Source organism: Babesia bigemina (assembly GCF_000981445.1).
Source record: "Babesia bigemina genome assembly Bbig001, chromosome : III".
NCBI lineage: Eukaryota > Apicomplexa > Aconoidasida > Piroplasmida > Babesiidae > Babesia > Babesia bigemina.
Genome location: NC_027218.1, coordinates 595,622 through 607,500, shown reverse-complemented (window position 1 = coordinate 607,500; position 11,879 = coordinate 595,622). Strand labels below are relative to the sequence as shown.

The window sequence follows — 11,879 nt, the reverse complement described above, 5'->3', positions numbered from 1 at the left end:
CTCGGGAGTTACATGATCGTTAGTCGACGCACTGACTGCTTCCTGCGCTCTCTCCGAAGGCACGCTACCCGTCGCCTCATCAGCTCCATCTCTACCATCCGACTCGGCCAATGATCCGTCCGCATCGCCATGTTCTGCTTCCGTCGGAGCAACAACTTCACCGCCTGCAACCGAAGCAGCATCCACAGGCCCATCTGCAGCGCTCTCATCAGAACTAGCGGCATCACCAGAAACGGAGTCTTCGGTCGACTCCCCTGGCACTGCTGTAGCTCGGCGCGACGCCTCACCACTTCCTCCATCCCCGTCAACGAGCGCCGCCAGCTCATCTGCAAATTTGCTTATTTCCTCGCATTTGTACCTGATGCTTTCAAAAGCTGAACCCAACAGGATTCCATTATGAATGTCTTCTCTCAGCTCAAAGTACGAGTACCACAGTTGCTCCCTGCTATCCTCTGACTCAGACACTGCATTTCCGTCCACAAACCGCAACAGCCCAAGAATTCTTTCCGCATTCACACCCAGGTCACCGAACTGATTCAAAACGAGCTGCACGTCATCTTTGAGGCTCTGGTACCTTGCGCGCATATGTTCAAACCTATCTGATGAGGACACAGAAGGGGGTGCAGAACTCAAGGCTGCATCCGCTTTGGCCATATCCATAGTCACCGCTCCGATCAATTCCATGTAAGGAGTCAGGTACGCATTTAGAGCCCGACACGAAGTGGACACAAGGTTTGCGACTTCGTACAAAAGCGATGGATACGCGTAAAGCTTCATCTGCGCTTCCCTTGCCACAAATGTACGGTTGAGGCGTGCGTAAAAATCAAGCATGAGCCCGCGCACAGCCGAAGTGTTTGACATCACACGGTGCGCCTTTTTTAATATCAAATTGCCTCCATATTCCGTAATGTATCCATTAGCCGAGGATGTAAGATATCTGTCGATGTATACGTCACTTTCCTTGTTCAATACCCTCGAAGCGTCAATCATCTCCTGGATTATATCAGACGTGCCGCGTAATCTATCAAATTCGGTTCTCCAATCATCCTTACCACTCGACTCACGTGGAATAATTTCCCCATTGGCCACATTGTAGAGGTGAGTGCGGATCCATTTTTGAGCCTTTACTGTATCCCTCATCATACTTTTGGTGTAAACAATGAAAAGCGTCAGTTCCGTTCGGCTGGCGTTGATTGGTGTCGTCGGATCGAAGTGATCCACTATGGATTCATCCGTTGCCGTTGGTGCTGACGCATCGATTTTGATGCCCGCGGCCATCATTGACGCACGTAGGCGGTTCATGTTCGCCTCGAACTCATGGCGCTCCTCCTGAGTCATAACACGCTGCGGGAGCAAACTCGACAGGATACATGCAATCTTGCTGAGGTTGCAGTAATCATAATATGTATTTCCGCGCCTCGCCAGAGTCAGATGAATGGCTGTTTTGAGCTCGTCAGAGGATCGCATCAGCACGGTCTGCTCATCGATGGCCGAGTAGAGTTCGTACCACAGAGCTACGTTGGCACTGTTGGTGTAGCCCATACACTGCAATGAGGAACATGCCTCTTCAGCCTTATCCACGTCGTATGTTAATAGCAATGCTGCCAGCTCCTTCAATTGAGCCCTTTGGTGGTTAATCCAAGTCTTATATTCTTTGGACTCCGGAGATTCTGCGTCAGTAAAAGCCTTCAGTGCCTCACTAATCAGCCCCGTATAATTATAAACCCCTGTAATGCTGTATACAGTGCTCAGTTTCCTGATAAGCATGAAAGGTTCGACTTCGTTCAACAAGTATGGAGGCAGTGCTTTGAGCATCTTCAGTTGCATGTAGAGCTTTGAACTACTAATCAAATTGTCGAGGTACTTGCGCAAGTAATTAATGTTGATCTGAGATATCAACTCTTGATAGCCGTCGAAATCTTGCATCACGGTGGCAGATTGGAAAACTCCAGTCTTTACAGTCTTTACTGGCGCAGGATGAAATCCAGCATTTCGAATTGTATTATTGCCATCGGTAATCGCTTTAACCATGGCTCTAATGTTTTCCCATCGGCCCACATTTACGGCATTATTGGCATAATTTGCGTCGAAGAGCAGTTTGGTGACGTGAAAGTTGTTCGTGCTCGACTGAGGAAAAACAATCTTCAATGCGTCCTCTGCAATAACGATGTATCTTTTGGCATCGTCGGCAACAGCTCCTACTCTCTGCATTTCGTCGCGTTGCTCCATATTACGGGGATTTAGAGGAGGGCGTACGGATGAAGAATCGAACCGCCAGGATATCGGCCTGTCATTAGTGTCTTCTGGGTCCAATTGAGCGCGTACAAGCTCACAACATATAAGCAGACTTGACAGCAGGGCCCACGAGAGGGTGAACCTCTGGTACGTAGACACCATCATCGCAGCCTCGTGGTTACTCAGAAGTCTAACCCAACTTTGTGAAGCAGTGACAAATGATGTTGCCACCGATTCTGACGAAATGGCGTATGCAACGACTACCTCAAAGGAATCTGCCGGTAACTTGGAAGAGGTGTTGATATTTTTTGAACCCTGTTTGCCAGGGAACGGTGTTATTCCTGTACTGAAAAGTTTCTCAACAGTAATGGTTACAGGCTATTGAATAAAGTGACGTCCGTTGTTTAGTTTAATTGTGAAATTGGATCCATAATTTTCGCTAGATACTACAGCCAAAATTTCCCGCTTGCTGCAGCTGTGCTAGCAGACAGACTAGAAGTGAGTACAACTTGCTGTCTACCATCTCATCTAAGATGTCGAAAAAATTGCCATGACAGAAGTAGATATCATGTCTGCCTGGGCACGTGAATCGTAATGAACGATGTGATGAGAATTTCACATGGTATATTTTTCCACGCCAGCTACTGCGTGGTGATGGCAGTTGGCGTTCGACAGCGCCTATGTTGCCATGCCAAATTTGCATACAGCGCCCGCTTCCTCATTGTCGAGCCTCACCATAGCTCGCCGTTACCCTCAGTGATGCAGCCACATAGGCGTGCCTCATAACAATCTATCAGCCGTTTCACATTGATCGCAACCAGGCCGGCGTGGTGAATATACAAGACCAACGGATAATTGCTCAACACAAACAATCTATATGGCCACGCAACTTGTAATACAACCAGGAAACTGCACTGCTAATATTCTTGAAAAAAATTCGGGACATACATAGCAACTTATTTTTACAACAGGAATTCAAAATGCAACAAGCGTCGTATCCGCGGCGTTACAAATGTGGTAGTAACTTGCAATTAGTATATTACAAGTAGATTGGTCTATTATCGATCGACCGGATACCATGCGACTTTGATTCGATCACTGGGCGCCGCCGAAAGATGTGTTAAACACCCGGTAATACAGAGGATTCCAAGGTGTCTAACAACTAGGCATCTCTGATATACAAGGTCAATCATGAATGTTTACCGCGTGTATAGTTGTACATACGCCGGTGAGAATAGAGAATGTGTGCCGACGTTGTAAAGCAGCGACGCTGTGTACCTTATTCCGTATACCGCCGCCTTAAGCGCACATCTATACATGAATTTGAAAGTTTTTAAATCTTATATAACAACAATTAAGCGACACAGGTCCGACGTGCGTTTATCGTGTCGCTGGATTCATAGCTTTGACCGCCGTGGTGTCTACAATCTGGCAGAGGCGGCCATTGGATATGTACCACATTTTAAGCTTAACTTCATTATCATTAAACCTTCTTTGGTGTTCAATATGCTATTCCAACTCGATTTCACTTTCTAATACCCGTGTATTTCGGGTGGTTTCGTTCCTGGAATCTGCGCGGACGATGGAGGCAGATGGACGGCTGATGAAACGTCGTCGCCACGACATACACTCGTCGGCGTCGACCACATCAGAATCTAGGCGGGTAGAATCGGTAGAAGACTTGGAAAAGTGAGTGAAACGTTGGCTATGCAGATGTTTTGTTATTAAGATTGTAACTCTGTCGTAGTTATGTGACGGAAGAAGATTGTGTTTTTGTGGCGATAAAAACCGAACATCATACGAAGTTCGCTGAGAAAGGTTTCTTCAGGTATGGTTTTGTGATGAGAGCATATAGGTCATTACAGGGCGCTCGCAAAGAATCACAAAAAGATACTCGCAACAACCCGTTGGGGGGATTATGAAATTCCTGATGACGCTCGTCGATACGTGTTGCGCGGTATTTCAGTTGCTTGATTGTGCATTTCGTTCAGGTTGGGACAGTCTAGATTCCGATTTGCAAGATATGATAAAAGCGGAAGCAGTGGCTTACCATAATTTCACGTCGTTGAGGAAATATGCTGACATGTCTATTGGTAAGCCGCTAATTGCGATACGTGTTAATGGCGCCTATATATCAAATGCAAGCCCCTTGCGAATTGCCTCTATAATATCTTTCAGATGAGTGCTTGAGGTTATTGGGTGACTCACATGGTGTAATGGTGAGCTTCGAGACGGTGGGTCACATCGCTCACTTGAACCTCCCCGCCGAGCGTCTATGGGCGAAGAAGATTATCGCAAAGATTTTGTTAGACAAGCACAAGCACATTAAAACCGTAGTGAATAAAGTGAGGGAGGTGGACAACGAATTTCGTACTATGGAGCTTGAGCTTTTGGGTGGCGTGGATGACCTGGTTGCGGTGCAGCATGAAAACACGTATAGATTCAAGGTCGACTTCCGAAATGTATATTGGAACTCTCGTTTGATACAAGAGCGTGAGCGCATCAGCGACACTTTTCATATGGGTGACGTTTTGGTGGACATGTTTGCAGGTGTCGGCCCGTTTGCCATGTATGCGGCTGGGAAAGGGTGCTTGGTATTCGCTAACGACCTTAACCCTGTTGGGGCTCGGTTCATTGGTATAAATGCAGCTTTAAACAACTTTACCCACTTAGTGCACCCATACAATCTGGACGCGCGTGATTTCGCGAAGACGGTTGTTGAATATGGCATTCTGGACAGGGACGTATCATCGGTCAAGGATCACACGTTGCAACCCGAATCTAAAATTCACTTTGTTATGAATTTGCCGAAGGACGCAATCGAGTTTATGGGTACGCCTTACATCGGTGGTGGCAATATTTTGCAGACGTTTTTCGAGGCATAGCACGACACATCCCAGCGGAGCGTCTGCGCACATGCATGGTGCATTGTTATTGCTTCAGTGACAGCGACAATGTGGAGTTGGATATAAACCAACGAATGGAAAACGTCCTTCGATATAATGTGGAGCATAAGAAGATCACTAGGGTGAGAGATGTGTCGCCGAAAAAGCATATGTATTGTATCGAGTTTAATGCGCCTAACGAACTGCTGTGTTCGGATCAGTGACTGTCTACGCACAGTTAGCAGACGGCACACTCCACATAGACATCGAAACTAAACATAGAAGCAAACATATGCGTGCTGGCCATTAACATGAAGTGGTTTGGTCCGCGGCGCGTATTGCATTGATTCTGGTGGTCTGTACAAAAAGGCGCGGCTTACACGCCTCAATGTGCTAGCGTAACACGTACACCTCACGGAATACAGACGCGGTGGTCACGGGTCACGTGAAACCTCATCCGGAGACCGGCACACTACGGGCGCTCGCCGCCAATCGCTCGTCACCCGCGCAGCTGACCATATTCCTACACAACACGTACCGATTCATCGATGCGGAGTAGTGAAAGTGTGCCTAGAGTCCTCACTCTACCGGAGTCCCTGGTGGACGCCGCGTCCCCACAGGTCGTTTGACGCGGTAGCTTCGCCGGGTAGCGGGCTGCGACGGCTGGTTGGCGGCTGCACAAATTGTTTTTGTACATTGCGGCATCGAGAGGCGTGCTTGTGTCGCAGTTTTTAAGACGATATCGCGACAAGAAGGGGTACGAGTGCCGTAGTCTGTACTATCGTATAAAGGTCAAAATGGTGAGTGGCTATTACGTGTTACGTCGGTCGTGTATGCTGTTTTATTGCTTGCGTGCCTGTGTTGCTGGCCGTCGGTGTTGTATAGGCCGGTGTGGAGGTTCGCCTGCCGCGTGAGTTGCCGTGTCGGCCTGGTCCAGCGAGTCTGCGTGTCGTTTGCGTGTTGAACCGCACTGATGGTTTGTGCAGGGTCGCGTGCGTACGAAGACCGTGAAGCGCGCTGCGCGTCAGATCGTGGAGAAGTACTACGCGAAGCTTGGTCTTGACTTCCACTTCAACAAGAAGGTTGCTGAGGAGGTTGCGCAGATCCCGTCGAAGCGTATGCGCAACAAGGTTGCTGGTTTCATCACCCACCTGATGCGTCGCATCCAGAAGGGCCCCGTGCGCGGCATCTCGCTGAAGCTGCAGGAGGAGGAGCGCGAGCGCCGCATGGACTACGTGCCGGAGCACTCTGAGGTGGACGTGCCGCTGATCCAGATCGACCAGGACACTGCGGACATGCTCCACTTCCTCAAGATCAACATTCCGAACGTGAAGGTCATCACCGCGAATGTGCACGGCGAGGGTGCCCACCAGCGCTACTGAGCGGCGCTGCGCTGGCCACCGCCGCCAATTAACAGCGATATAATCGGCATAACATAACTACTTTGCTTTGCACAGCGTCGGCTCCCGGTGGTTACGATGCGGGGTGCGAAACTGTGGACTGCGCAGATGATGGTTGTGGAGCTGGTTATGGTTACCAGATTTATTTCGATCTGCCACTTATGTGCTGCGTACTCCTGATATGTGCTCTCTTTTGGTGTGCGCCATGGCGACATAAAAATTATACAATGATAGTGTTATTTGCTTCATGTACCCACTTTGGTTACATTGAGCAGTGAGCGCTCGGACAAATCTGTGTCTTAACCATACATAAATCGTCCCTAAATTGTCTTCACAGCGACTAAGACCACAGATTATCTCGAAGGCCAGCTATGTTGCGATATACCTTTGTTGTCTGGCCATATAACCTTTTGGTCTGGGTGTACAGTGAAGTGTTTGCGATACTTTTGTATTGTCTCGCTGATGGGCTTTTTCCTCATCAGTTTAGCAAGATAATATGCACGTCTCCTGAGATACAACGCATCTACGAAACGGTTGCGAACCGTCCAGAGGTTAGTAATGGTGCCGTCGGAAGCGAGCATGTGACGGAGCTTGGTGTTATTTTTTCTGAGATTTGAGGCTTGCAAATGTCTGGGGATACCACGTAACGGACTTAGAGCGTATTGTACAAACGGTCTAAACCGATCAGCATCAAGTGTTTCATTTGTGGCGGGATTTAATTGTTCTTGTCCACCTGATTTCTCCCCAATCATCGTCAACAGCGCTTGAGCATCGTGTAGTGTAGCCGACCTAGTAAAAGTCTCGTGATCGACAGTCTCCATAAATTTTTCTATATGTGACTTGTTGGCTGCAAAGATCCGAACGGTATCCCAAAGCTTTTTTATTGACGGGTGGTCTTCTCTTGCCTCCATACGTTTGAGTTGCATGGCAAGATAATGCTGCAAGGTAAAATCCATGTGCAGGTACTTGCTGGGCCAATACCAGCGAGTCCTGCTTCTACCTCTAAGTGGTTTTAACCATTCATTTTCTCCAGGCATACCTAAAAACAAATGTTAGGTTGAACATGTGAAGACAAGTGACGTAAGTTCGCTGAACAAATAGAGATACTGGGCTGTAAAAGCTCTTACGCTAGCACTTATGAATCAGTATACATATACCACGGAATAATACACAGGCATGGCGTTATTACCTTTGATTCTGCCGAAGATGTCTTGCCTAGCCCGGCGTATGGATTCTCGCCACACCTCCCGCGCTCGACCGGCGAGGATAGTCGATAGAGGTTGTTTTGTCATTAAATTGGCAAAAAGTTACGGAATTCATTTCTATGTTGACAATAGCTGTATAGCGTTCCCCATCATGTGCGATGTTTCGGCATCGCGTTTATTAACTGTACAGTAGTTTGATAATTAAAAGTGTGTAAACCAGGTACACCTTATCCCCTAATTTACCTACACGGGGAATCCCCGTCATGTGTAGGTGTCGAAGTGTATTATTCGCGATAGTTCATGCCTCTGCACCAAGTTAGTTGTAGGCTGCTGTATCTTACCAGTTGTATCCTGCAGTTGTCCATGTGCTCTTCGGAACCTGCGTGATACTTCATCTTTTCCTCGAGATTTTTGATTTTGAGATCAATAATCCTGGCGAGCACGGCATCTATCTTTTGCTGCTCCATTGCAGCCAAGCGTGCGCAGGTTTCTGTGGACACTTGCAGCGCTTGTTCGAATGCCGTGAACAGCGTTGTATCCGGAACTGTTGGATTCGGTCGCGCATCATGTTCCGCATCCTTGTCTTGTGCGACAACGGTCCCGCTTGCTTCGGCCTGTTTCCCCCCTTTAACTTCATGCTCATTGGACGTGAATCCGTGGAGTTTGTTCGCATTTGCAGCATCTGCATCCTTCCTGTCATTACGTAATGGAGTTACAGTTGTGTGACAGGTGGCTTCTGTTGTTGCCGCGCTTTTCGTATCTCGGCGTTGAATGCTCTCGTCCGCTTCAAATTTCGCATATCCGGGTGGCCATGCTTCTGGCTTCATGACATCGTTTAAGATGGTCTTCGCTGCTTGAGATGCGACAACGGGGCTGATTGTGGATGCGCAAAAGGCGAGAAAGGCCGTGACTGTGTTTGGGCTGGTGAAGAACGGGAGATCCGTCTTGCCATCCACAATATGGCTAAAGCATACCGGAAGTCGCACGATTCCTCGAGTCTCACGCTCCAGAGGGGCCATAACGAAATGATAAATACACTCCCTAACAGTTACCTCGTCACCCAGTTCCTCTTGGACCATGCGCCAGTCCATTCCGAACTTGTCAATGGCGTTGTATAACTTCTCCCGCCGGGAACGGTTCCACTTGCTTGGTACGAATGGATGCTTCGACCACTTGGCGCCTACTGGCATAATAACATTTACCAGTGCTTTCCTGGGCACTTGTAGTGGGTATTTTGAGTTGGCGTAACACTGAGAACACCAGACATCTTCCTTATACTTGTCCAGGCTGTCTGTATATTCGATTATACACTTATAAGTAATTTATAAACCATATTAAAGTGTAGAACCATGAAATAATGCAATTTCATAGGCATAGATCAAAAAAGTGGCGTCTTTATAGTCGACGGAACGAAATAAAATAGCCTTACAAGTGGGCGTTTCAGAATCCCTATTGTTTGTAGTTGAAATCACATGAAGCACAGTTACACATTTCTAGTTCACCGTCGTAAACATACCATCGGCGGGAGTTTCAACCATGTAATACATGTATTTACATGGAGAACGGCAGCTTTGACATGTACGCTGTGGTAGATGCTTCTTTGAGATTTCTCGATCCATCAGACTTCTTTCTAACGTGAAAGGCGCATTGATGGCATCTACGCAATCCAAATAATTCTCCGTTGGTGTTACGTTGCTAGCTCCGTCAACTTCTTTACGAGCAATGCCGACGTCTGCGTCGCTAGATGCATGCGATATGGTGTCAATTTCCCTCTGCACGGCTTGTAAGATATATGCATCGTACTGACTTTAAATTGGTGCAGGTATTCATCCGCTGAAGAGAGGTGTCTCAATGCGCCGTGGTTGATGAGTCCCCAATAGTTGAGAACACAGTAGACTTTTGCGATGGTGGACGGGTCGGCATCTATTTAATCTGTTTGGCCGTCCAATGTAACATACCTATACAGCGTATACAGTCCGTTGATGTTAGATGCCTTGCCGGGTCCCGGTTGTAAAGCTGTATGATTTTCGACCGTATGTCTACATAGTAGCTATTGGCATCGTCCGTATTGGCGCAGTAATCTGAAAGATCCGTCGTATTCGTTACAGTTTGCACGTACCGTGTAAAATGCTGGCGACATATTCCCTTTCTATGCAGTTGAGCTCCTTTTCATCATACCAGTGTTGTACTGGAGCTGAGATTCGGCACTTTGCGTCTTCCCGTTCATCCCGCTTTGGCTCGAGTCTCATAAACTCGACGAAGCAGTTCCGCCTTAGTGGCATATTGTCGACTGTGTGCTACTATACGCTGCTTGGCGATAGCGCAATTATGAGCGAGCACACACAGCTGCTTCTTTAGCGGCAGTTCTAATTTACACACTAACATTGTAAGTTTTCCATCTATTGGTATTCAAAATTATATTTCATCGGTGTCCAGTTAGGTTGCAACGTTGGGACCCATTTCGACGGTTCGTCCAGCCAGACTCCCGTCAGTGGCGGTCGTTGGTTTAATTGTCGTCGCGGTCCACGACCGTCAGATCAAGTTCCTTGCCCGTAATAGCACGGTACCTGTGTCCAAATATAACTCGGCGATCGCCAACTCACATTTGTAGCACATCGTTCGATGCCGACTCAAAGTGGGAGGTAGCATCGTACGATTCCGAAACAAAAATGTTATCCTTGGTGCCATCGTCCGTGGGAACATATACGTCTGAGACCTGCACGAATTTCTCTTCGATGTGCCCAATGATTTTGAGGGCAGGCTCAATTTCGCTTTCGGGGTTGTCGGTCTCCACAGTTGTAGAGATAAGAGATACGAACTTTCCCTTTGTGGCAACGCCGTGTGAGTGTGAGACGAGCGTGATGTATATGTCATGCTTCCTGTCGAGCTGCTTTTGCGGAATGATGACCTGGCACGATGTTGCGTCGTTGGTGTCTGGGATCGGATTGCCGAGGATGCAGATGCATCTGCGCAGTGTGAGTTGATGGCAGGTAAAACGGCGTACAAACAAGACAACCGCCTGACACATTATGCGCTAGCATTAATGCCACGTCAGCTAAGACATGTAGCGGTGGCAATGCGCCTCGTGGGCGAACACAACGAGTCACTCCTACGAAGTAGCTCACCTAATGACTTTTCCAACGCTCCTGACCTTGTGCGGCAGCGCGTGAACGACATACGTGGGATCACATACCACCATGGAACACCTGGCAGTCTCCCCTTCTGCGGTCTTCACTGCGCACACCTTTCCTTCGCTGTCGAATTCGAAGCCATTAATAGGCTTGTTGAGCATATACGTGCCATTGTAAATGGCACATCTCCTGGAGAACGCTTCCGGTATGCCTCCGAGGCCGTACACAGGGTATATGAAGGGTGACGACCCGAACCTCATCAAGGAGTCCATGTATAGCTTCATTCTGAGAATGGTCATGAAGGCTGGTTCGTTCATGTAGTCATCGCACGTGTGTAGTGCCACGGCGTGTCCCAGGAAATCGACCGTGTTTTCCTCTAGTCCATAGTGGTCGTAATACGCTTTGATGGTGTCCTTGAAAGGGTTGAGGCCTTTCCAGGTTTCTGGTTCCGTGTGGTCGAATTGGGCAACGAATCGGTAGAAGTTGTGACACCGGGTTTTCTCGAAGAAACCCATGAGCGGCGATTGGAGTGCCTCCTTGTCCGTGGCCGGAACCTTGTGGATGAACTTTTCGTCGTAGAAGAGCGTTGCCTTTTGGTGCTGGTACACGTAGCTGCCGTCAAGCACCTGCCACTCTAGGTAGTGCGAAGTCTCCGTTGCGCGTAGTATTTTGACCAAGGTGCCTCCTGCGAGAACGAACTTGGGTATGAGGTCGACATTCCAGTCACGGTTTGGCCCATACTCCTTTGGCGGTTCCGTACCTGCTCGCGGTTATCCAGCGCATCACTTTAATCCGCACCTGGCCTAAAGCGCTTGTACAGGTTTGTAAGATTGAGTGACGCGGCCTCTCCTCCATAATACGAGTTTTTGTCCATCACGAGGACCTTTTTCCCTGCAAGGTGTGTTTGCGGCTGTGAACCTCATTACCGCTCTGGGAGAGAAGCCCGCTCAGAATACTTTCCTTGAGTCCTGTGCCACAGACACACACCTGAAGGAGCTGCTCTTTTCGGCATCGTGAACTTAC

At 48.3% G+C, this 11,879-nt stretch overlaps 7 protein-coding genes across 7 annotated transcripts in view; 2 read left to right on the top strand and 5 right to left on the bottom strand.

Annotated features, from left to right (window-relative positions):
* The window catches only part of BBBOND_0302570 (hypothetical protein), a gene marked incomplete at both ends in the record, with an annotated part of 3,123 nt that extends 726 nt beyond the window's left edge, over nt 1–2,397 (bottom strand). The window contains one exon of the mRNA XM_012913085.1: nt 1–2,397. This exon is cut by the window's left edge and continues 726 nt beyond it. Within this exon, the coding sequence (XP_012768539.1) occupies nt 1–2,397 (2,397 nt within the window).
* A 1,420-nt stretch (nt 2,398–3,817) lies between these two features.
* Nucleotides 3,818–5,344, top strand: BBBOND_0302560 (Met-10+ like-protein, putative; the record flags this gene model as incomplete). Its single annotated transcript, XM_012913084.1, has 6 exons — nt 3,818–3,924; nt 3,983–4,063; nt 4,101–4,192; nt 4,227–4,328; nt 4,414–5,067; nt 5,103–5,344. 6 exons carry the CDS (start codon nt 3,818–3,820, stop codon nt 5,342–5,344), a joined length of 1,278 nt encoding a protein of 425 aa, XP_012768538.1.
* A 573-nt stretch (nt 5,345–5,917) lies between these two features.
* On the top strand, nt 5,918–6,502 carry BBBOND_0302550 (40S RIBOSOMAL PROTEIN S17, putative; the record flags this gene model as incomplete). Its single annotated transcript, XM_012913083.1, has 2 exons — nt 5,918–5,920; nt 6,107–6,502. 2 exons carry the CDS (start codon nt 5,918–5,920, stop codon nt 6,500–6,502), a joined length of 399 nt encoding a protein of 132 aa, XP_012768537.1.
* Nucleotides 6,503–6,873: 371 nt separating this feature from the next.
* On the bottom strand, nt 6,874–7,812 carry BBBOND_0302540 (hypothetical protein, conserved; the record flags this gene model as incomplete). The annotated part of the gene is made up of 2 exons (XM_012913082.1): nt 6,874–7,559; nt 7,710–7,812. 2 exons carry the CDS (start codon nt 7,810–7,812, stop codon nt 6,874–6,876), a joined length of 789 nt encoding a protein of 262 aa, XP_012768536.1.
* A 197-nt stretch (nt 7,813–8,009) lies between these two features.
* Nucleotides 8,010–8,915, bottom strand: BBBOND_0302530 (SWI/SNF-RELATED MATRIX-ASSOCIATED ACTIN-DEPENDENT REGULATOR OF CHROMATIN SUBFAMILY C MEMBER 2 (SMARCC2), putative; the record flags this gene model as incomplete). The annotated part of the gene is made up of 1 exon (XM_012913081.1): nt 8,010–8,915. The coding sequence occupies one exon, from the start codon at nt 8,913–8,915 to the stop codon at nt 8,010–8,012; it is 906 nt and encodes a 301-aa protein (XP_012768535.1).
* Nucleotides 8,916–9,218: 303 nt separating this feature from the next.
* BBBOND_0302520 (SWI/SNF COMPLEX-RELATED protein, putative) lies at nt 9,219–10,007 on the bottom strand (the record flags this gene model as incomplete). The annotated part of the gene is made up of 4 exons (XM_012913080.1): nt 9,219–9,497; nt 9,533–9,648; nt 9,684–9,806; nt 9,845–10,007. The coding sequence occupies 4 exons, from the start codon at nt 10,005–10,007 to the stop codon at nt 9,219–9,221; spliced, it is 681 nt and encodes a 226-aa protein (XP_012768534.1).
* A 224-nt stretch (nt 10,008–10,231) lies between these two features.
* Nucleotides 10,232–11,868, bottom strand: BBBOND_0302510 (GDP dissociation inhibitor rabGDI, putative; the record flags this gene model as incomplete). The annotated part of the gene is given in 6 exon segments (XM_012913079.1): nt 10,232–10,292; nt 10,329–10,691; nt 10,851–11,616; nt 11,655–11,747; nt 11,783–11,824; nt 11,844–11,868. 6 exon segments carry the CDS (start codon nt 11,866–11,868, stop codon nt 10,232–10,234), a joined length of 1,350 nt encoding a protein of 449 aa, XP_012768533.1.
* Nucleotides 11,869–11,879: the final 11 nt, after the last annotated feature.